The 22,123-nt window shown below is 41.6% G+C and overlaps 1 protein-coding gene across 1 annotated transcript in view; it reads left to right on the top strand.

Annotated features, from left to right (window-relative positions):
* Positions 1 to 22,123, top strand: part of FLNB (filamin B) — a 138,429-nt gene that overhangs the window by 56,129 nt on the left and 60,177 nt on the right. The window contains 7 exon segments of the mRNA XM_055344869.1: positions 707 to 955; positions 3,552 to 3,649; positions 6,262 to 6,409; positions 16,354 to 16,472; positions 17,502 to 17,579; positions 18,708 to 18,870; positions 19,475 to 19,672. Of these exon segments, the coding sequence (XP_055200844.1) occupies positions 707 to 955; positions 3,552 to 3,649; positions 6,262 to 6,409; positions 16,354 to 16,472; positions 17,502 to 17,579; positions 18,708 to 18,870; positions 19,475 to 19,672 (1,053 nt within the window).

Raw genomic sequence — 22,123 nt, 5'->3', positions numbered from 1 at the left:
GTTTAGCTGGGAGTGGACTAGAAAGGAGACATGATGACCTTGGGCCAGACACTTAACCTCTTGGCAACAGAGTCTTTGCCTGGTTGGATTAGTTTAACTATTAAGGACTTTATCTTATAAATGACTAACTTGTGAGAAGAGCAGAGATGGAAATGGTAACACCCAGTGATGGTGAGATTTGAGGAGAAACTGGCCTCTTAAACCTATAGTTGGGAGTGTCAGCAGAAACAACTTTTTATAGGGAAAAGATATAAGCCATAACGATTAGTGAAAAGAAAAATTTCAAGACACATTATATAGTATAATATAAATTTAGGGCAGCAAACACGCATATATATACGCACATATAATCTAATAGATCACGTTCTATCGAGTTAACAGATGGTTGTGTCTGGAATTCAACCACCGTTTTTTTTATTGTCTGTATTTCTGAAATTATTTCTTTAAAATTGAAAAGCTCTTTTTATTATGGGAAATTTCAAACATATACAAAAGTAGGGATACTAGTCTTATGCGTTCTCATGTATACCCATGATCGAATGGCACTGGTAAGCATATTGGAACTCTTCCCGTCAAGTATTCTGAAGCATATTCTAACATTGCATACTTTCACTCTGGAGTAGTTCTGTGTGGTTCTTTAACAGATGAGGATTTAATTTAGAACCCAGAGGAATATGCCAACCCAAGCCTGTACCTCTCTCCTTAGATAGCAAAGCCATCGTGGATGGGAACCTGAAGCTCATCTTGGGCCTGGTGTGGACACTGATCCTCCACTACTCAATCTCCATGCCCGTGTGGGAGGATGAAGGGGATGACGATGCCAAGAAGCAGACACCAAAGCAGAGGCTGCTGGGATGGATTCAGAACAAGATCCCCTACTTGCCCATCACCAACTTTAACCAGAACTGGCAAGATGGCAAGGCTCTGGGAGCCTTAGTAGACAGCTGTGCTCCAGGTGAGTGTCTGGGGCTGCCTGAACCATCTCCTCACGATGGGGTTTTGTGAGCCCTAAGCCTCTTGGGCTTTCCACTGGGAAAGCTGGGTTTGCTGGGATTGGTGTCTTCTCCTGGTTTTAGCCCATCGTAAGAACAGAGGGAACTTAGAATAGCTCTGTTTACCTTCTAGGTGTATCCATTGACTTTTTGAGCATTGAACTCAGTTGTTTACCCAAATTCCCAATGAAGCCCATAGCTCTTGGAGCAGGCTTTGGTTTAGCTTTCAGACTCGAAAGTCCTGCTTCTTCCCACAGTTGGTGCCTGGTTTCCCATTGACTTCAGCAGAAACACGTGACCCTGTTCTTTGACTTGGCATGAAAATCTAAAAACTTCATTGAGCGGAAAGTACCCATTTTTATCAACCAGTGGGTTGACTGTATATGGCTTCCTCCACCCTTTTTTGCAGGAAAAAAACCCTGCACTGCTATGAAATAGTGTTTGGTCAGGATCCAGTTGGAGGTTTTTCCACCCTTTTGTGAGTGGTTGAGTGTACATCAAGGTTGTAATTATCCTCACTGGAGGGTTTAGATTGATGGGTAGAGTTTGCTGGTACATGCTCAGTAGAAAAACCAGAGCCTGTATTTATATGCACCCCCAAAATAGTTTCTAATAAAAAATTGACTCTAATAATCATATTTTCCATTTATGGATATTCTGTATAGCTGGTCACGTTAGTTTTTAGTAAACTAATGGTTCTCAACATGCTGCAAGCAGAACTGGCTAGTCTGATTGGATAGGAAGGGAGGACTGACTTCAGGCCTCATTCTTCCCTGAGAGCCTATAAGCTGATGTTAGCCAGAACTAACTCAGAGTTCAGCATTAGTTAATTTCCTGACATTTTCTTCCTTGCTTCCACGCACAGACACATTTTAAGATATCTCTTTACCAGTTTAAACTCGTGGATATGTACTTCAGTCTTATACTTCTTTTGCTGATGAAGTTTTATTTATTTATTTATTTTTAAAGATTTATTTATTTATTCATGAGAGACACAAACTGAGAGAGAGGCAGAGACATAGGCAAAGAGAGAAGCAGACTCCTTGCAGGGAGCCCAATGTGGGACTCGATCCCGGATCTCAGGATCATGATCCCAGGCGCCCAACTGCTGTGCCACGCAGGCATCCCTGCTGATGAAGGTTTTAAAGATGATTCTAGGTTTGGGCTTTGGGGCATGTGGGTTTTTTTTTTTTTTTTAAGATTTTTTTATTTATTCATGAGAGACAGAGAGGCAGAGACATAGGCAGAGGGAAAAGCAAGCTCCATGCAGGGAACCCAATGTGGGACTCGATCCTGGCAGTCTGGGTCACACCCTGAGCCAAAGGCAGGTGCGCAACCACTGAGCCACCCAGGTATCCCCGCACGTGGATTTTTGAATTCTGCAGATGCTAACATAGTCTTTTTAGATGTATCTAGGAGTGAGATTGTGATATTGTGACTTACAAGGAGAAATATATATTTCGGTTTTTGACCCTTTCATGGCACAGAGCTCCAAAAACCCTTGGAATTTTGTGAATGATAAGGGCCATGATAATGATTCCTTGCAACCAGACCTGAGTTTTTGTTAATGAGATAACTTTTGGACCACCCCTAAGCATGGAGGTGGGGCCAGGGGAACCAACCAAGTGCTTAGAGGGTTGGAACCTTTAGCCCCACCTCTTGACCTTCAGGGAGGGGGCAGAGGCTAGAGGTTGAGTTAATCACTAATGGCCAGTGATTTAATCAGTCATGCCTCCCTCACATAACGAAGCCTCTGTAAAATTTCTTGAACTACAAATTTTGGGGAGCTTTTGGATTAGTAAACATGTGGAGGTACAAGGAGGGTAGCACATCTGGAAAGGGGATAGAGGCTCCATACTCCTTCTCTTATACTTTGCCCTGTGCATCTCTTTCAGCTTGGTGTTCTTGAATTGTATCCTTTTATAATAAATCAGTAATCTAGCAATTAAACTGTTTTCCTGAGTTCTCTGAGCCACTCTAGTAAGTGAATTGAGGAAGAGTTGTGGGAACCTCCAACTTATAGCTGGTTTGTTAGAAGTCCAGGTGACAACGTGGACTTGCAGTTGGCATCTGAAGTGGAGCAAGGGGGCAGGCAGTCTTACAGGATTTAACCCTTCATCTGTGGGATCTGACACTATCTCCACATAGGTAATGTTAGATTTGAGTTAAATTGTAGGATATGCAGCTGGTGTGGCTCCTATACATTTGGTGACCAAAGCAGAAGTATGAAGGTGGTAGGAGGAAAAAAAATCTGCAAAAAGGCACGAGGCCCAAATAGTTTTACAGGCTTTATTTATTTATACCACACCTTCAAGGAATGGATAATCTCTATGTTAATGCAAGAGAATGACAGCCTGAAGAAGTCTCAGCTTAGTCTCAGAATACTGGCATACTCCTATCTGTGTTGCTTTTTGCCCTTAAGATATATAATTGACTATGATTTTTGGAAGAAATTGTTTTCTGAATTAATATACCAAGGGGGTTTAATTTAAGCACATGACTTCCTTTAATCTCTTCAGTCAGCTAATACTTACAGAATCTTTTGTGTTATATTAACAGGTCTGTGCCCAGACTGGGAATCATGGGATCCACAAAAGCCTGTGGACAATGCACGGGAGGCTATGCAGCAAGCAGATGACTGGCTGGGTGTTCCACAGGTATATATATATGAGCAATACAATGAGTCTATTTCCGTCCCCCAGCTTGTTCTGGCACCCTGTGGGTACCCTTTGGGTCTGGCAGGCAGTCTGACCTCCTCAGCATCCGCCTTCAGAGTATTGCCTCTGGCATGCTCCCATCTTCCTCAGTTTACCCATAATAATAGGTTCTAATTTCTTAGGGGCTTGCAGATCATTCAAAAATCTTCACATCGCTCTTTGTCACATGTGGCAAAATTTTCTATTGTTTTTGCTCCAAAAATTTTAAAGACTATCTTGGGACACCAAACTGCAAATGTAGATCTTAATGACTAGGTTGAACTGTAAGAAATAGCCAATATTTGGCCACTTTTTACATATTTTAAAAGTCTTTTAAAAATCCAATATCTTACGGAAAGTCCCTTAGAACTTCTTAAAAAATTTTAAACCAGGATAACCTACCATTTTGGAAATTGTGGAAGAATTTGTATTGCCCATAATCCTATCACAGGAATATAACAAGGGAACTTGGAAATTGGGTAACCTTTGGATACCATCAGCTGTAGCCACATTACATAGCTGAGATCCCATCTTCTAAGGTTTTCCAGGGATGCTAAAGAAGTCCCTCAGACCCTGTGCCTGAAGCCCCAGTCAAGAGCAGTTGTAGGTAGCCAGTGCCATGGATGGATGGCCTTACCACAGGTTACATTATGGTCTAAGTTGGTGTTCAGAGCTGAGTTCAGTTTATTTTGTAATAGGATCCCTTGGGAGGTAGAAAAGCTCAACTGTGGGCAGCCTGGGTGGCTCAGTGGTTTAGCGCCGCCTGCAGTCCAGGGTGTGATCCCGGAGACCTGGGATCAAGTCCCATGTTGGGCTCCCTGCATGGAGCCTGCTTCTCCCTTTAAAAAAAAAAAAAAAAAAAAAAAAAAAAGCTCACCTGTGTTTCTTTGGTTTGGTTTTAACATCATGTCTCTGCTTCATGACCTATTTCTTCGCTCTTCCACCCTCAGTAAGTGGCGTGGTATGTTTTTCTTCCCCTCTTAAACTGAAAACCATCTCCTTTGCATGTTCATGTGATGTTGGCACTGTATAGTTGTTGAAGGAGCTGCCTGGAAGAAATATCAAATCAACTCACATCCTACATTTTATGGAATGAGTGAAGGCAACTATTCAAACCCAAGTAGCTATTTTGTTGCTGCAGGCTCATTATCCAAATGTTTTCTGGTGTGTAGGTGTTTGTGTGTGTGTGTGTGTGTGTGTGTGTGTGTGTGTGTTTAACTGAGGGGTGAGGGAAGCTGGGTATATATGTTGTTCATCTGCATTTGGCTAACCTGGTTCATGAGACCGAGCCTTCTGTTGGGTCTGAGGAGTAGCACCTTAGCAGCTCAGCACCCTTATTGGGGGCAGAGGGATTTTTTTGTACTGTTTAGGACTGGGTCAAGTAGTGGACTGGAGGCTCTGATGACTTCAAGGGGGGGCACCTGTCTGGTAGGGGCATAATCTTGCTCCTAGGCTACATATCAGGGGACCTTTATTTCTTCCCTATTTTTTTAATAGCTCATAATATATTAAAACCCATTTTAGTCAGCTTAGGCTGCTATATAACAAAGTACCATAGACTGGCTGGTGTAAACAACAGAAGTTATTTCTTTTTTTTTTTTTTTTTAAGATTTTATTTATTCGTTCATGAGAGACAGAGAGAGAGAGAGAGAGAGAGAGAGAGAGAGAGGCAGAGACACAGGCAGAGGGAGAAGCAGACTCCATGCAGAGAACCTGACATTGGGACTCGATCCTGGGTTCCCAGGATCATGCCCTGGGCTGAAGGCGGCACTAAACCGCTGAGCCACCCGGGCTGCCCCCCTGAAGTTATTTCTTATATCTAGAAGTTGGAAGTCAAAGAACAAGGTGTCAGTGGATTCAGTGCTTGGTGGGGGCCCTCTCTGTGACTCACAGACAACTGGCTTCTTGCTGTGTCCTCACGTGGCAAAGACAGAGAAGTCTGGTCTTTCCTCCCCGTCTTATGAGGGCACTAATTATCCTCATACCCTCATCTCAACCTACTTACCTCTCAAAGTCCGCACCTGCTAACACCATCGCACTGGCTCTTAGGCTTTAGCATATGAATTTTGGGAGGATACAAACATTCATGCTGTATTAAGACCACATATCTAATAAGTCGCTGTGTTGTCTCTTTGTTTTTATTACTATTTTTTATTAGTAGCAGAGTTAATAGAGATGCAGGCAGTTTATATGCTTCTTGGTAATATGCTCCAATCCCATGTATACTTATTTCTTCTTCCTCCTCAGTTGATGTAGCATACCCCTTCTGGAAAGTTTCCCTTGGCGGGGGTGGGCGGGTGGGGTGGTAGGTGGGCTTTTTTTTCAAGAGTGGATATGTACCTCTGGAAATCACATATAGAATTGTCTGAGGGGGGGTGGTCCTCAACTTGCAAAAAGAAGAGTGACACCTCTAAAAGATAAAAACACTGATGTTGACATGTTATTTTAATTTAATGTAATGAGTTTGGCTCAATTTCTTTAATTTGTAGTGTTTGGCTTAAGAGACATTTGGAAATCTTTAGCAATTACAAGTGATATGTTCTGGATATTCACCTACCATGCTGTTATTCTAGGTCATCACTCCTGAAGAAATTATTCATCCAGATGTGGACGAGCACTCGGTGATGACTTACCTGTCCCAGTTCCCCAAAGCCAAGCTCAAGCCAGGGGCTCCTCTCAAACCCAAACTCAACCCAAAGAAAGCCAGGGCCTATGGCCGAGGTAAGCACTGGTCTTGCTGTGTTTCAGGCTTGTTCTCAGTTCTTAGACATGATTATGTGGCTCCAAGAAAAAGGTTCTTAGCATCAAGAATTATAGGCTTGATCCTTTCAGGCACTCCAGGCCTCCTTTGTCAGATGTTTTTACCTAAAGGTCCATTTGTTTGTGACCAACATTTCTGCTCCATGAATCTAGGCTGTAGGAGATGCTGCTGCTTTAATGTGATGGAGAACGATGAGTTTGTTGCATTGTGATTTTAGTGCAGTAACCCTGGGATGAAGAGAAGACTATTGTTCCCATTTTTCAGATGAGGAATCAGACGCCTGATTCACTAGAGGTGGGGGTGTCCACCCCAAATCACCAGTCAGCGATGGGGGTAGAACAGGAGCCTGGGTCATCTGGCTGGTGATTCATTTCTCCTTTGGTCCTGCTCATACTGCTTCAGATTTCCAGATGGGGAGGGAGCTATTGTGACCCCCTAGATACTTCCTCACTGAGACATCCTGTTTATGATCACCAAGGCAGCTGCAGGACAGTGTTCTGCTCAGAATGTTATGGTGGGTTGAAGGCATTTTGAGGCATTTGATGTTATGATTGGCACCTAACTTCAAGCACACCAGCTTTTTAAGAACAATTGCATTTCAGCCCAGTGTGGTTTCTGGTAAAGATGAGGACAGTGAGATACAATTTATTCCCTTTTTTATGAAGAAGGGAAAGTGCATTATATTTCTTAATTTTTATAATTACAGTTGGGATAACATTTAGACACAAAATATCTTATATATCCTCTGTTGGAATCTACAGTTCTAACCATTCTAACATAATAGTTTTCTCTAGCCCTTCTTATGTATTATGTGTATATGTGTGTGAGGTTGTTGAATTCTTTGAAAATCAACTGTAGGCATTGTGACAGTTCACTCAATACATCAGTAAGCCTCTCCTGAAAACGGCATCACTCTCTTATATAACAAAAATATTCATGATCACACATAAAAAGATTAACAATATCATATCAGCTAATATTCAGTTTACATGAAAATTTCCCTATTCTATAAAAAAAAAGAAAATTTTCCTATTCTCCTAAAATTATCTTTTATAATTTTTGTTGTTTTATAAACCAAGATCTGACCAAGATTGCCTTACTACAGGGGCACCTGGGTAGCTCAATTGGTTAAGCATCTGATTCTTGGTTTCAGCCCAGGTCATGATCTTGAAGTTGTGGGATTGAGCCCCACACTGGACTGTGTTCAGTGCCGAGTCTGCGTCATATTCTCTCTCCCTTTCACTCTGTCTCTTAAATAAATAAAATCTTAAAAAAAAAAAAAAGATTCACTTATGGTATTTGGTGTTTCTTTAGACTCTTTTCATCTAGAATAATTTCTGTGAAAAAAATTTTTTTTCCTTAAAGATTTATTTATTTATTTTTAGAGGAGGTGTGGGGAGGGGCGGAAGGAGAGGATAAGAGAGAGTCTGAAGCAGACTCCACATTGAGCATAGAACCCGACATGGGGCCCAATCCCGTGACCCTGAGATTATGACCTGAGCCGAAACTGAGAGTCGGATGCTTAACCACCTGCACTACCCAGGTGACACCCCCCCTCCATTTTTTAAAAATAATATTGACTTTCTGAAGAGTTCAGAACACTTGTAACAGGATATCCTATACACTCATTCCCTTTGAAGGTAGCGCTTCCCTACATGGTGTTAGCTTAGTCTTAAGGATGACACAGAACTAGAGCAGTGGTGTTGGGTGTGGTTCTCAATCTTAGTAGTCACGTTCTTCTCATCTGTCTTTTTAGCATGATTTAGAACAGCAGAGAGGGCCTAATAGATCTGGAACAAAGCCACTTGCCATTTGAGGTTCCTTTTGGCATCGAGGTTGGGTCCATGCAATCATTTGTATGTATAGGGACTGGGGACTTTGTTTCAAGCCCTCTCCGGATGTGCACTCACTCATAAGTTGGCATGTCCATGCTTGCTTTGAAGGTGCCTTCTCTGCACTATAAACCAATTTTTAAGCAATGATGGCTAGAATAAGGAATCTTTGGTGTTTCAAGGTTATGCTTCCTTAAATGGCAAAAAAGCTGCAAACAGCCAAATAAGTCTCTGGTTGACAAAATTGGTCAAGTGGATTCAATCTAATCAAAGCATAAAATGCTTGTTTGCAGCCACCTTATCACTGGCTGTCCAGCTTCCCCATTGTTAATGTGAAATAGTTTCCTTTCACGCTGCTGTTTTCTAGAAAGTGACTATTTGCTACGGTCAGGAATGTGGCTAGTCATTGCCATTTCCTTCATCTGCTTTTTTTTTTTTTAAGATTTTATTTTTAAGTAATCTCTACACCCCAAAATGGGGCCTGAACCAAAAACCCCAAGATCAAGAGTCACATATCCTGCTGATTGAGCCAGCTAGGTGTCCCTCATCTGCTTTTTATTAAGTGTTGTGTCCTTGTGGAGAAAACACACCTTAAAAAATATATATACATGTTATATGTATGTGCACATAGATACATTTTTTTTGTTGTGGTAAAATATGCATAACACAACATTCCCTATTTTAACCATTTTAAAATGGACCATTTAGTGGTATTAAGTACATTCACATGGCATACAGCCATCACCACCGTCCATCTCCAGAACATTTTTATCTTCCCAAACTGAAACTATAATCCCATTAAACTATAGCTCCCCTCCCGACCCCCAGCCCTTGGCAGCCACCTTTCTATTTTCTCTCTCTATGAATTTGCTTATTCTAGGTACCTCATGTAAGTGGAATCATACAATATTTGTACTTCTGTGTCTGACCAGCTTCACTGAGTATAATGTTTTCAGCATTCATCCATATTCTGGCATGTGTCAGAATTTTGTTCCTTTTTAAAGCTGAATAATACTTCACCCTATATATATATACTACATTTTGCTCATCCATTCTTCCCATCAATGGGTATTTGAATTGCTTCCACCTTTTAGCTCCTGTGAATAATGCTGCTGTGAACATAAGAGTATGCAAGTATCTGAGTTTCTGTTTTTGCTAGAAGTGAAATTGCTGGGTCATACAGTAATTCTGTATCTGTTTCTCTCTCTCTCTCTCTCTCTCTCTCTCTCTCTCTTGGAGACAGTGAGGTGAGGGGGAATAGTGTGGGGGAAGAAGGGGAGCGGCAGAGGGAGAGAGAGAATCTTAAGCAGGCTCCATGTCCAGCTTAGAACCTGATGTGGGGCCTGATCTCACGACCCTAAGATCATCACCTAAGCCAAAATCAAGAGTTGGATGCTTAACCACCTGAACCATCCAGGCACCTCTTTTTTCTTTTTAAGTAGGAGGACCAAGTGTCATTTTAGGCAACAGGGCCACACGTGAGGCCACATGGGTAAGGGCCTCTTAAGATACTATCTTTGTCCTGTGATGAACCCAAGGGCAGGGGCAGTTTTCTCTCTCTCTCTTTTGTGGCCACATTGCTTCATTTTTGCCAGCTGAACCAAAGGATAGAGAACATCTCATCCTCTAGTTTTACAAGGGTTGAGAGGTTTCTTTAATTTTATCTTTTGGACGTTGGCCAGAATTCAGTTAGCAGCTGGGTGGCACTTGCAGATCCACTCACTGAGACCCATTCACTGAAAGGATAGAGGGCTGGAGTGAGGTAAACTCACAGCTGCAAGTAGATCTTTGTGGTGGGCTTGCTTGCAGGGCTGGGTATGTTGAAAGCATGCATCCATGAGCTAAGCAGAAACCTTTCCTAAAACCTATGTTCTGTGTGAAGCATTCACTGGAGAGCAAGCCGTAAGCACCCTTCATTGTGAGGAGTTGTGAGGAATAGGACTTCACAGAGTGGGCTCTGGTCTCTCTCTCTCCCAACCAACCATGGTGAGCCCAGGTGGACAAGCCCAGCCCAACCAACCATGGTGAGCCCAGGTGGACAAGCCCAGCCCAACCCTGGATAAGCTGCAGAGTCAATTATTTCTCAGGCTGTTGGAGTCAGGTGGAGTGGGTGTTTGTGAATATTTTAAGTGCATGTTTAAATCTATTTGTTACATGACCTGATCATTGCATAAATTTTAAGCAGAAGGAAAATATGATACATAAAAATTGAAAACCCTGTTTTCCAACTGCCAATCCCATTCCCTCTTTCAAAGTCCAAGGTACTTTTTGCCAGCTTTTTTTCTGTACTGACATGAGTTCCCAGCTATGTAGTTTCTTCAATTTGCAATTCTTACTTGGCAATGTGTGAATGTTATCTTATTATATAGCAATCTACCACCAATTCTTCTAATGTTAAATTATTTATTAGAAAACAAATACAAATACAGAGTATAGTAACAAGTGACCCAGTGTCTTCAGCAGTCTAATGGCAAGGGAAAAACAAGATAAAAATCTAGAAATTGAGACTTACAAGACTTAGTAACCAGTTGTAATATGGGAACCTTATTGGATCCTATTAAACTGACTTAAAAATTATGATGCTCATGAGATAGTTGGAAATTTGAACACTGAATATTTTTTTGATGTGGATATTCTAGAAATATCTCTTAAAGATACATAGTGAATGTTTGTGGATTAAAGATATGAGGTCCAGGAGTACCTGCGTGGCTCAGTTGGTTGACCGACCAACTCTTGGTTATGGCTCAGGTCATGTTCTCAGGGTCATGAGATCAAGCCCTAGGTCAGGCTCCATGCTCAGCAGGGAATCTGTTTGAGATTCTCTCCCTTTTCCCCTGCCCCTCTGTGAGGTCTAGGATTTATATCAAAGTAATATAGGAGGAAGGGAGAGGTAGGAGTGAAGATGTAAAACAAAACTGGCTGTGAGTTGTTGCATTGAGGTAATAGGTATCTAGGGATTCAGTAGACAGCTCTCTGTGTCTGTATAAATTTGTAATTCTCCATCATAAACTTTGTATTAAAAAGATTTTGTTTATTAGAGAGAGAGAGCAGAAATGAGAGAGAGTGAGAGAGAGAGAGAGAGAGAGAGCATCAAGTGAGAAATGATACCTTACCCATAAGGAAGAAATAGGATGGCAGATTTCTCTTCAAAAACCATGGAGGCAGACGTGGCACTTTTTTGAGTGCTGAAAGAAAAGAATTGTCATCTCAGATTCTTGTATCCAGGGATAGTATACTCCCTTTAGGAATGAAGAAAAAAGACATTCTTGGATGAAAAAACTAAAAGAATTTGTGGCCACATTTACCCTAAAAGGATGACTAAAAGAAATTCTCTAGACAGAAGGGGAACAAAGAAAGGAATCTTTCAATTATAGGGAGAAAGAACATGGTATAAAAATATATGTGTGTGTGTGTGTGTGTGTGTGTGTCTGTGTGTATGTAACAATAGACTTTTCACAAAAAACACAAAACTCAACCAAGATGAAATAGATAAACCAAGTGGCCCTGTAACCATTAAAGAAATCAGTTATAACTTAAAGCTCTTGGAAAAGAAATCTCCAGGCCCAGATGGTTTTACTGGAGAATTTTACCAAATATTTAGAGAAGAATTATTACCAATTCTACACAGTCTCTTCCAGAAAATATGAAGAAGGAACACTTTCCAATTCATGAATTTCCAATTCATTTTATTTTATTCTTTAAATTTTTTCCAGTTCATTTTATGAAGCTATTGTTGCTCTAATAACAAAATCAGACAAAGATAATACCAAAAAAGAAAGCTAAAGATCAATATCCCTCGTGAATATAGATATGAAAGAATAGGGGCACCTGGCTGGCTCAGTCATTAGAGCATGCTACTCTTGATCTCAGGGTTGTAAGTTTGAGCCCCATGTTGGGTGTAGAGATTATTTTAAAATAAAATCTTTAAGGGGTGCCTGGGTGGCTCAGTTGGTTAAGCATCTGCCCTTGGCTCAGGTCATGCTCCCAGGGTCCTAGGATCAAGCCCTGCACCAGACTTTGCTCAGTGGGAAGCCTGCTTTTCTTCCCTCTGCAGCTCCCCCTTCTTGTTCTCTCTCTCTCTGTCAAATAAATAAATAAAATCAAAAACCAAAAACCAAACAAACAAAAAAAGGGATCCCTGGGTGGCGCAGCAGTTTGGTGCCTGCCTTTGGCCCAGGGCGTGATCCTGGAGACCCGGGATCGAATCCCACATCGGGCTCCTGGTGCATGGAGCCTGCTTCTCCCTCTGCCTGTGTCTCTGCCTCTCTCTCTCTCTGTGTGACTATCATGAATAAATAAATTAAAAACAAAACAAAAAAAATAAATAAATAAAATATTTTAAAACATTGGTGAAAACAATCTACTGCCTTAACAGGCTAAAGAAGGAAAATCACACGATCACATCCATTGATACAGAAAAGGCATTTGACAAAATTCATCCATATTAAGAACTCAGAAAAAGGGGACTAGAGGAGAACTTCTTCAGTTTGATAAAGGGTACCATCCACAACAAGTTTACCTAACATAATTATTTCTTAAAAATATTTTATTTATTTATTCATGATAGAGAGAGAGAGAGGCAGAGACACAGACAGGGAGAAGCAGGCTCCATGCAGGGAGCCTGATGTGGGACTCGATCCCCAGACTTCAGGATCACGTCCTGGGCCGAAGGCAAGTGCTAAACCGCTGAGCTACCCAGGGATTCCCTACCTAACATAATGGTGAAAGACTAGATGTGCCCCCAAAGATTGGGAATAAGACAAGGATATCCACTCTCACTACCATTTCATTCAACATCACGATGCAAGTTTTAGCAAGTATGGTCAGGCAAGAGAAGAAAATAAAAGATACACATACTGAAAAGTAAGAAATAAATCTGTCCCTCTTTGCAGATGACTTGATTGTCTGTGTAGGAATTCCTGAAAATCTGCAACAAAAGAAAACAAAAAAGCCCAAAACTCTTCTTGAATAAGTGAATTCAACAAGGTCTCAGGATATAAGATCAACATGCAAAAATCAGTTGTACTTATGTTAAAATGTGTGTCATCTAGGTTTCATACAATGGACATAAGGACATTAAAATAAAAAAGAAATCATACTGTTTAAATATCATACCATTTATAGTCACTCAAAAATTTGAGAAATAGATGTAAATGTAATAAAATGTGTTAAGATTTTTATGCTGGAAACTACAAAAAAAACACACTAATGAAGAAATCAAAGATCTACATAAATGGAGAGACATACTGTTTTTATGAATTGAAAAAGTCAAAGAGTAAAAATGTCAGTTCTCCCCAAATTGTCATATAGGTTTAAAACAATTTCTATCAAAATCCCAGCAAGATTCTTTATAGATACAGAAAAGATTATTATTTAAAGTGTATATGGCAAAGCAAAGGAACTATAGTAGGGAAGTGATTGTGAAAAGGAAGAAAAATGTGGGATGAGTCAATGTACTTGATTTCAGGACTTATGAAGGTATAGAAATGAATATACCACCATGTGATATTGGTGGAAGGAAAGACACATGGATCAATGGAACAGAATCCAGATCCCAGAAAGAGATTTACATAAATATGCAAACTGATTATTGACATAGGTACAAAAGCAATTCAATGGGGGAAAGAGCCTTTTCTACACATGGTTCCAGAGCAATTGGGCATCCACAGGCCAAGAAAAAAAGAACCTCAGCCTGAGTTTCACACCTTATAGAAAAACTAACTCAAAGTGAACCTTATCTAACTATGAAACTTCCAGATAATCAACAGCAACATAGAAGAGAATCTTTGGGATCTAGGATGAGGCTAGGAGTTGTTAGATTTGACCCCAAAAGCATGACCTGTGAAAGGAAAAATATAATAAGTTGGACTTCACCAAAATTAAGAACATAAAAAATTTCACGAAACGTGGTCTGTGCCTTGGCATGGCACACAAGGATTGGACTGTGCTGTTGAGGGCTTTCTCACAGTGAAGGCATACTCCTGGATCACCCTGCTCTCCTGCAAGACAAGTGCCCTTAACCTCCACCCTGTAAGCCACCTGGATACCATCTCAAACAGAACTCAAAATGCTGCTGAGACAATGGTTGGATTTTACTCTTAAGAATGTTTTTTTTTTTTTATTTAAAATTTTTTATTTATTTATGATAGAGAGAGAGAGGCAGAGACACAGGCAGAGGGGGAAGCAGGCTCCATGCACCGGGAGCCCGACGTGGGATTCGATCCCGGGTCTCCAGGATCGCGCCCTGGGCCAAAGGCAGGCGCCAAACCGCTGCGCCACCCAGGGATCCCTCTTAAGAATGTTTTAAAGCAATTTAAAACTTTTCTCAGTTAAGATGAAAAGACAAGCTTAAGACTGGGAGAAAATATTTGAGAGCCACATATCCAACAAAGAACTAGTATCTAGAATATATAAGGAACACTCAAAACTCAGTAGGTAAAAAATATCCAATTAGAAAATAGGCAGTAGCTCAGCAGTTTGGCGCCTGCCTTTGGCCCAGGGCGTGATCCTGGGGTCCCGGAATCGAGTCCCACGTCAGGCTTCCGGCATGGAGCCTGCTTCTCCCTCTGCCTGTGTCTCTGCCTCTCTCTCTCTCCCTTTCTCTGTGTCTATCATAAATAAATAAATCTTAAAAAAAAATAGACAATAGATGTGAACAGACATTTCACTGAAGAGGGTATATAAATGGCAAAGAAGCACATGAAAAGATATTCAGTATCTTTGGCCATATGAGAAATGCAAATTAAAATCACTACATATCTATCAGAATGGCTAAAATAGAAAATAGTGGTAATGCCAGATGCTGGCAAAGATGCAGAGAAAGCAGATCCAGATCACTCATCCATTGCTGGTGGGGATGTAAAATGGTACAGCTACTCTAGAATACAGTTGGACAGTTTCTTAAAAAGAACTAAATGTGCAGCTACCATACAACCCAGCAATTGCACTCCTTGGCATTTATCCCAGAGGAATGAAATCTTACGTTCATACATTACCCTGTCACTAATGTTCGTAGCAGCTTTATCAGTAATAGACAACTGGAAACCATCCAGATGTCCTTCAGTGGGTGAATGGTTAAACACGTGGTAATACATTCATATCCTGGAATATGCAATAAAAGAACAAGTATTGATAAAGTCATCAACCTGGTTGGATCATGCTTAGCCATGCAACCTCAAAAGATTGCATAATGTGTGATTTCATTTATAGAACATTCTAGAAATGATAAAATTACAGAGATAGAGAACAGATTAGGGGTTGTTGGGGTAAGAGGAGGGTGGGGCGGGGAGGGAGTGTATATGGTTATAAGAGGGCAGCAGGAGTGATTCCCATGGGGATGGAAATGTCCTGGATCTTGACTGTGTCAAGCCCAGGATCCTTGTGATACTCTACTAGGGTTTTGTACAATGTAACCATTTGGGGACCTGGATAAAGGGTATTATTTCTTTTACCTGCATGTGACTATCTCAAATTAATTTGCTCAGTCATCTCAAAGTAAATAGTTTATTTTAAAAGTATTGATCAAATGCCATTTTTAAACATTTCAAGTAATACAAAATGGCCTTTAATGAAAAATGAGCTGTTTCCCACACCTCATTCCTCCTCCTCCCATGTCCTCTCTCTCAGGGCAAATCCCACTGGTACTTACTAAATCATTTTCCATAGTTGTATAGACTTCTCACTGATCTGCTCTGAATATTTCAGAATCCGATATCGCTTAAATAACAAGGACAGAAGTACTTGGGTGGCTCAGTCCGTTAAGCATCTGACTCTTGATCTCAGCTCAGGTCTTGTGAATTGGAGACTCGTATTGAGCTCCACCCTGGCTATGGAGCCTGCTTAAAAAAAATAGAATAGAATATAAAATATAAAATAATAAAATATAATATAAAATAAACAAGGACAAATTCAGGGGTTTTGACCTGTTTGATAATCTTTGTCACAGGCATCCCTGTCTCCCACATGGTAGCTGCAGGGCTGAGTCCCATCTCTCAGTTCCCTAAAGGAAAATGGTGGGTGATGGCTTGTGTCAAGGCCCTGCCTTTTGTAATGTGCTTGTGTAAACCTGGCAGGAATCGAGCCTACTGGAAACATGGTGAAGCAGCCGGCCAAGTTCACTGTGGACACCATCAGTGCCGGGCAAGGAGACGTGATGGTGTTTGTTGAGGACCCAGAAGGGAACAAAGAGGAGGTAGGTTGGAAGAGTTTTGGGGGCTTGTGACAGGGCTAAGGACTATGTTTCCATTTTCCTCATTAAAGCTCACAACAAGGGGCACCTGGGTGGCTTAGTGGTTGAGCGTCTGCCTTTGGTGGCTTAGTTCATGATCTCAGGTTCCTGGGATCAACTCCCGCATTGGGGTCCCCCTCCAGGAGCCTGCTTCTACCTCTGCCTATGACTCTGCTTCTCTGTGTCTCTCATGAATAAATAAATAAAACCTTTAAAATTTAAAAAAAAATCAGTAAATCTCACAATCCTCCAAAAGGATCCTGATGCTTAGAGCAGTCAAAGTAATTGCCCAAGGGCTGTGCCTTGAAATGTAATAGAAATTGATACCCAAGGACACAATGTTTAATAAAATAAGGAATACTTAAAAAAAAATAAGGAATGCTTTATTTAGCAAGGGCCTTGTGATTTGACATTGTAGATGCTGATGGTCAGAATAACAATGACAATACTGATAGAATACAGCAACAGTACTGAAGCTTTCCTCTCTTCCCAGGCGGGCCATTCTTGGTTCCTCCCTCAGGACCTTTGTCCATGTTGTTCCTTCTACTTATATTAAGACTCTGTTTTATTTCTAGTATTAGCACCATCTGAAATTCTAAGTTTACTGGCATATTGTCTGTTTCTCCCACCGGGGCAAGGATTGTGCCTGACTTGTTTTATTTTTGGCACCTGACACTGGGCCTGGCATTTCATAAACTCTTAATAATTACTGAGCCAATAAAGTTTTAAATTACTGGCTTTGTGGTCCCTCTCATCTACCGAGTTCCAGCCCTGGGAAGGTGGAGTTATGACTTGGTTATACATTTGTGCTATATGACTTTGTTTCTCTGACTTTAGGCTGCTTCTTTTCTTGGGCATCCTTCAGGAGTGGTGGGGCAGGAAATAGCCAGGACAGGTTCCTGACCTGGCAGCTTGCTGCAGAGCCTTGGCTGGCATGGCATGCTTTTACTCAAACCCAGCACCTTCTCTAATATTGCTCATTTTCTGTCCTAGGCACAAGTGACCCCTGACAGCGACAAGAACAAGACATACTCTGTGGAGTATCTGCCCAAGGTCACCGGGTTGCACAAAGTAAGATGAAGTGTCATGGCTGTTGCTTGAACTGCTCTTCTGGGCTTGCTTTGATATGTGTGTAAGAGGGTATCTTAGGAAGCCTGAATTCTACTAAGTTCTTTGCAATTTAAGATTGTTTTTAACTCCACTTGGGTAACAAATGATTGTAGCTACATGCCTGGAGTATAGATGCTAAGCTATGGGTTCTTTGTCTTCCATGCTTCCTTAAGTATTCCCCCTTGGGGTGCTCTGGAGGGTCTGTCTGTATTGAAGCATGAGTGTGGAGGGGGCCAGTTGATATAGTTGAGGACAGTGACCCAGTCATGCACCTGTAGAAATGATGGGGGTCTAGTCCCCCCAGGCCCTTTGTCTCAACATCATTTTGAATTCTGTTTGAATGGGTGTCTAGTTGGCCTATATGATAGGGGCCCGAGGAGTCTGAAAGATCCAGAAAAAGTGTGTTTTTCCTTAAAATAGGGCCTTCAACAGCATGTACAGGTCAGTCCCTGTGTACCATGCCAATATTTCGAGACATAGACCTTATTTACTACCTTGACCTTTAGTGAATTCACCTGGAATCATGGCTATTGATTTTTCTTATACCGTTAGGACATCCTGAATTTGGGGAAAAAAATCTTGAAGGAAGCATTTATGATGGAATTAATTTATTCAATTCATAGAAAATCCAGCTCTATATTCCTTAAAATTTAAAAGATGAGAACCTACTCAAATTTTAGATGAAAATCAATACTGTATCTCAAATTCATGTATGTGAGAATGATCTTGGTCCTTTGAAAAACATTTTGACTCTAGGTTTGAAATCCTGGAACTGTGCCTTATTTTCTGGGGGTACGGTGGCCCCTTCTACAGATTCAAGTAGAAGCACTGGTGTGCATCCTGTTATAGACGCTACCTGTATCTGATCTAAAGCATTTTTAGTTCACTAAAGGCATGATGTCCCAGGCCCAGTGTTGGATGGAGCCAGGAGGGGTCCCACTCAGGCACTTAACCAGGGCTTCTGGTTCCAGCCACCTTTGTGTGTATAGTTAGGAGAATGGAAGAGAAGATTGTCATTGCATATGGCTCAATAAAAGGTCTCACTGGTCAGGGAGAAGTGATTATATCACAACTGTTTGTCACTCGTAGGTTACAGTCCTCTTTGCAGGACAGCACATCTCCAAGAGCCCATTTGAAGTGAATGTCGACAAGGCACAGGGAGATGCCAGTAAAGTCACTGCAAAAGGCCCAGGCTTGGAAGCTTCTGGGAACATCGCCAATAAACCCACGTACTTTGACATCTACACAGCAGGTATTGTGGATCAGGCTTTCTTCCAGAGCCTGAGATAATCCTCAGGAGACCCAAGGCTTGGTATGCCTGACGTTTTGTCTTTTATGTCAAACCACCACCAACACCCTTTTTCAAGTGTGTTGGTTATATTTACAGATTTTTCAAAACTAGCTTTTCTTTAAGATCTTACACTCAAATAATCTTCAATTATTTATAATTGAAGCTTGGCTTCAATTGTAAATAATCCATTTCTGTACACATTTCTACCTTGGTTAAAAATTGTTCCAAAGAAACTAAGTTTTAAGAATCATCTACTAGACCAAATTCTATGCCAGGTCCAGGGGTCGGGGAGGAATGATAAGGCTCAATTTTAAAAAAAAATGTTTTTTATGATACAATTCTTGAAATATCACCTTTCTATTCCATGTAGAAAATTTTAAAAATAGAGAATGGGAGAAAAAGAAAAGTTTATGACCCTCCTCCCCCAAACAGAAAACGGTTTTAGCATCTTGGTATGGACTTGCTGAGTGCCTGTCTTCTTCCATCTGCATTTGCACCTGCACTCATCCGCAGTAAGTGTTCTGAGAAGGTGACCTGGGCTCATTGAGTGCTTGTTGTCTTCTAGGTGCTGGTGTGGGTGACATTGGTGTTGAGGTAGAGGACCCCCAGGGGAAGAACACGGTGGAATTGCTGGTGGAAGACAAAGGAAACCAGGTGTACCGATGTGTGTACAAACCACTGCAGCCTGGACCTCACGTGGTGAAGGTCTCCTTTGCTGGGGACACCATTCCCAAGAGTCCCTTCGTTGTGCAGGTTGGGGAAGGTGAGTGCTGGGGTGGCCAACTAGATCTGCCTCTGACATTGAGGCTGATGGTGCACACCAGCCAGGAGAGTAGTGGGGACCATGCTGGACCCACTCCCGTTCCCTTTCTGCCAGGGTCCCTTTGGTGGGAAGCAGCTTGCTTTGTCCTCGAGAGGACTACTGTCTTCCTGTAAGATGTGCAATGACCTCAGTGCTTCACTTGTATGAACTCATTTCATCTTTCCTGGAACACTCATACGGCAGAGTCATTGTACTCACTGAGGGATGCCGGATGGAGACTGTTCACACCGTTGATGTCCGAGGCCGAGGTTAGCAGCTATAGTACTGCCGTGGCCTTCACTGCTTGGCCTTTACTGGCTGACATGCGCACTTCAGCATGAATGCAGCCAATCATCATTCTGGCCAGCATGTTCCAGGTGCTGGCGTTATCCCTAGTTTACCGGTGGAGACACCAAGGCTTAGACAACATAGTTTATCGGTGAACACAGACTAGTCATCAGTAGAAGGAGAACCCAGGTCTCTGTCCACCTGTTAACCATGCTGCTAAACCCCTCCTGCAGCCAGAGCTTGCATTTTCCTCTAATGTTAGACTCCTTTTCCTTCTGACTTTGTGGTTCTTTTTGTTTTGTTCTCCAACTCTGCTGCCTTTTCTAACCAATACTTGCTTTTCCCTGTTCTATCCTCTGCATCTGCATCTGTAGACCTGAGCTTCCTCTTCTGAATCCTGCCTCTGGGTCAGCCTGGACCCCGAAACTGTTGGCTTCCTAACTGAGAGCAGTGGGCCAAAGGCATCTCACTGGGTAAGGGTTGGTTGAATGGAACTTGTGCCAGTTCTCCTTGCTGCCCACACACAGGTCAGCTGAGCCTATGCTGTTTGTGACCTCAGGACATGACAGTAGGGGTTTCACTATTACTTGTCCCACTAGGCCCCAAACCCACTCTCCACTTATGTGGATACATGTCTAAAACATTTCAAAATGGTGGAGAATCTGGTGGTTTCCTTCAAACTCTTTAGTTCCATTTAGTGTTTATATGAACTGAGCAGTTGCCCTTTTAATGTTGGACTATTACCCATGTTCAGAATTTCCATGAGTGTTTGGTTGTTTTTTTTTTTTTTTTTTTTTAAGGCACATTAAAACCCTCTGAGGGAAGTCCTGTCATCCTGTTGTGACTTATTTCTGGTATGACCAACTTTTCTCCTTTTGACAAAGAAAAGAAAATAAAACCAACATATTCATAAACAAAACTCTCTTTGACATAATGCAAGAAAGAATTTCTAACAGCTTTCCTGTTCTAAAACTGTCCTCTGACTTCCTCTCACTCATGAACTATGCTTTTCATCTCTTGTGTATCCATCACTTATACTATTTAGTATGTATTTGATAGAGTTTTTCTTTTGACGTACTAATTCCTCCACTACTTAACTGATTTTATATTAAAAAGAATCTTCATTTCACTTTAACAGTGGAAAACCAATGTCACTTGTGATAAAATGTGGCCATGAACCACCTAAAATTAACTCCTCGAGTGTGGGTCTCTCTCTTCTGAAGCAGTTGTTTGCCAAATAGCCAGCTGAGGACATTGCCGTGAGGAGGGACCAGAGGAGGCATTATTTTCTTTCTATGGAGTAAAGAGTTTTATCCTCTGGAGTCTGTGATCTCACTCCGGCACACGGAGACCTGTTAAATGTGCAATGTTAGATTTGGAAAGGAAAAGCTACTTAATAAACGACATGATATTTTACCCATTGCTCTCTCATTTCTGTACTTAGAAAGGGTTGCCTGTGTTGGCAAAGAATTCCTAGGGTATGAGAATGCGTGTTTATCAACCTTCTGATGACCCTTATAGAACGGTAGTTTTGTGGACTTCTCATGTAAGAAATTACTAGAAGCTACTTGTATTTAATTTTTAGTCTTCTGACTTTAGGTTTTTAAACTGGATCCAGAAATCAAATGGAGAGGGGTGTTTATTGCTAATTGTTGCATTGATAGCCACCCACATTCTGATTACCTGGTGACAGCACTAAAATGTTTGTCTGCCTTGGCCAAGGTGGGGTTGAGCTGCTTTCTTTCTGAACTGTCCTCTGGTTTTCATGCGGAAGACGATCACATTTCGACTTTTAGAGATGGCCAATCCAGAGTTTGGAACACAGTCAGATATTTTCAAGTGCTATGTTTTCCAAGTAGACTTGAGAAAGTTCCGTCTTCTCAATTACTGGGCCCTTGAGTGTGGCAATGAGACTTAACTCTCCTTTACCACTGAGAGGATAAATGCCAGGGTTCAGCGGGTTCCAGGAGCACAGCAAATGCAGGCTGTGCTTCTCCTTCTTTCTTTGCCAAAGTAACTCCCCCACCCCCCCACCCCCCACCCCAGGCCCTCTGTGGTGTGGCTGGACAAAGTTATGTTGTATCCTTATTTGCTAGCCTGGTGTGCTCCCTGAGTAGGACCCCT

The sequence above is a fragment of the Nyctereutes procyonoides genome, unplaced genomic scaffold, assembly GCF_905146905.1.
Source record: "Nyctereutes procyonoides isolate TBG_1078 unplaced genomic scaffold, NYPRO_anot_genome, whole genome shotgun sequence".
In the NCBI taxonomy this organism is placed as follows: Eukaryota; Metazoa; Chordata; class Mammalia; order Carnivora; family Canidae; genus Nyctereutes; species Nyctereutes procyonoides.
The sequence above is the reverse complement of the archived record's forward strand: the minus strand, read 5'-3'. Positions and strand labels throughout refer to the sequence as shown.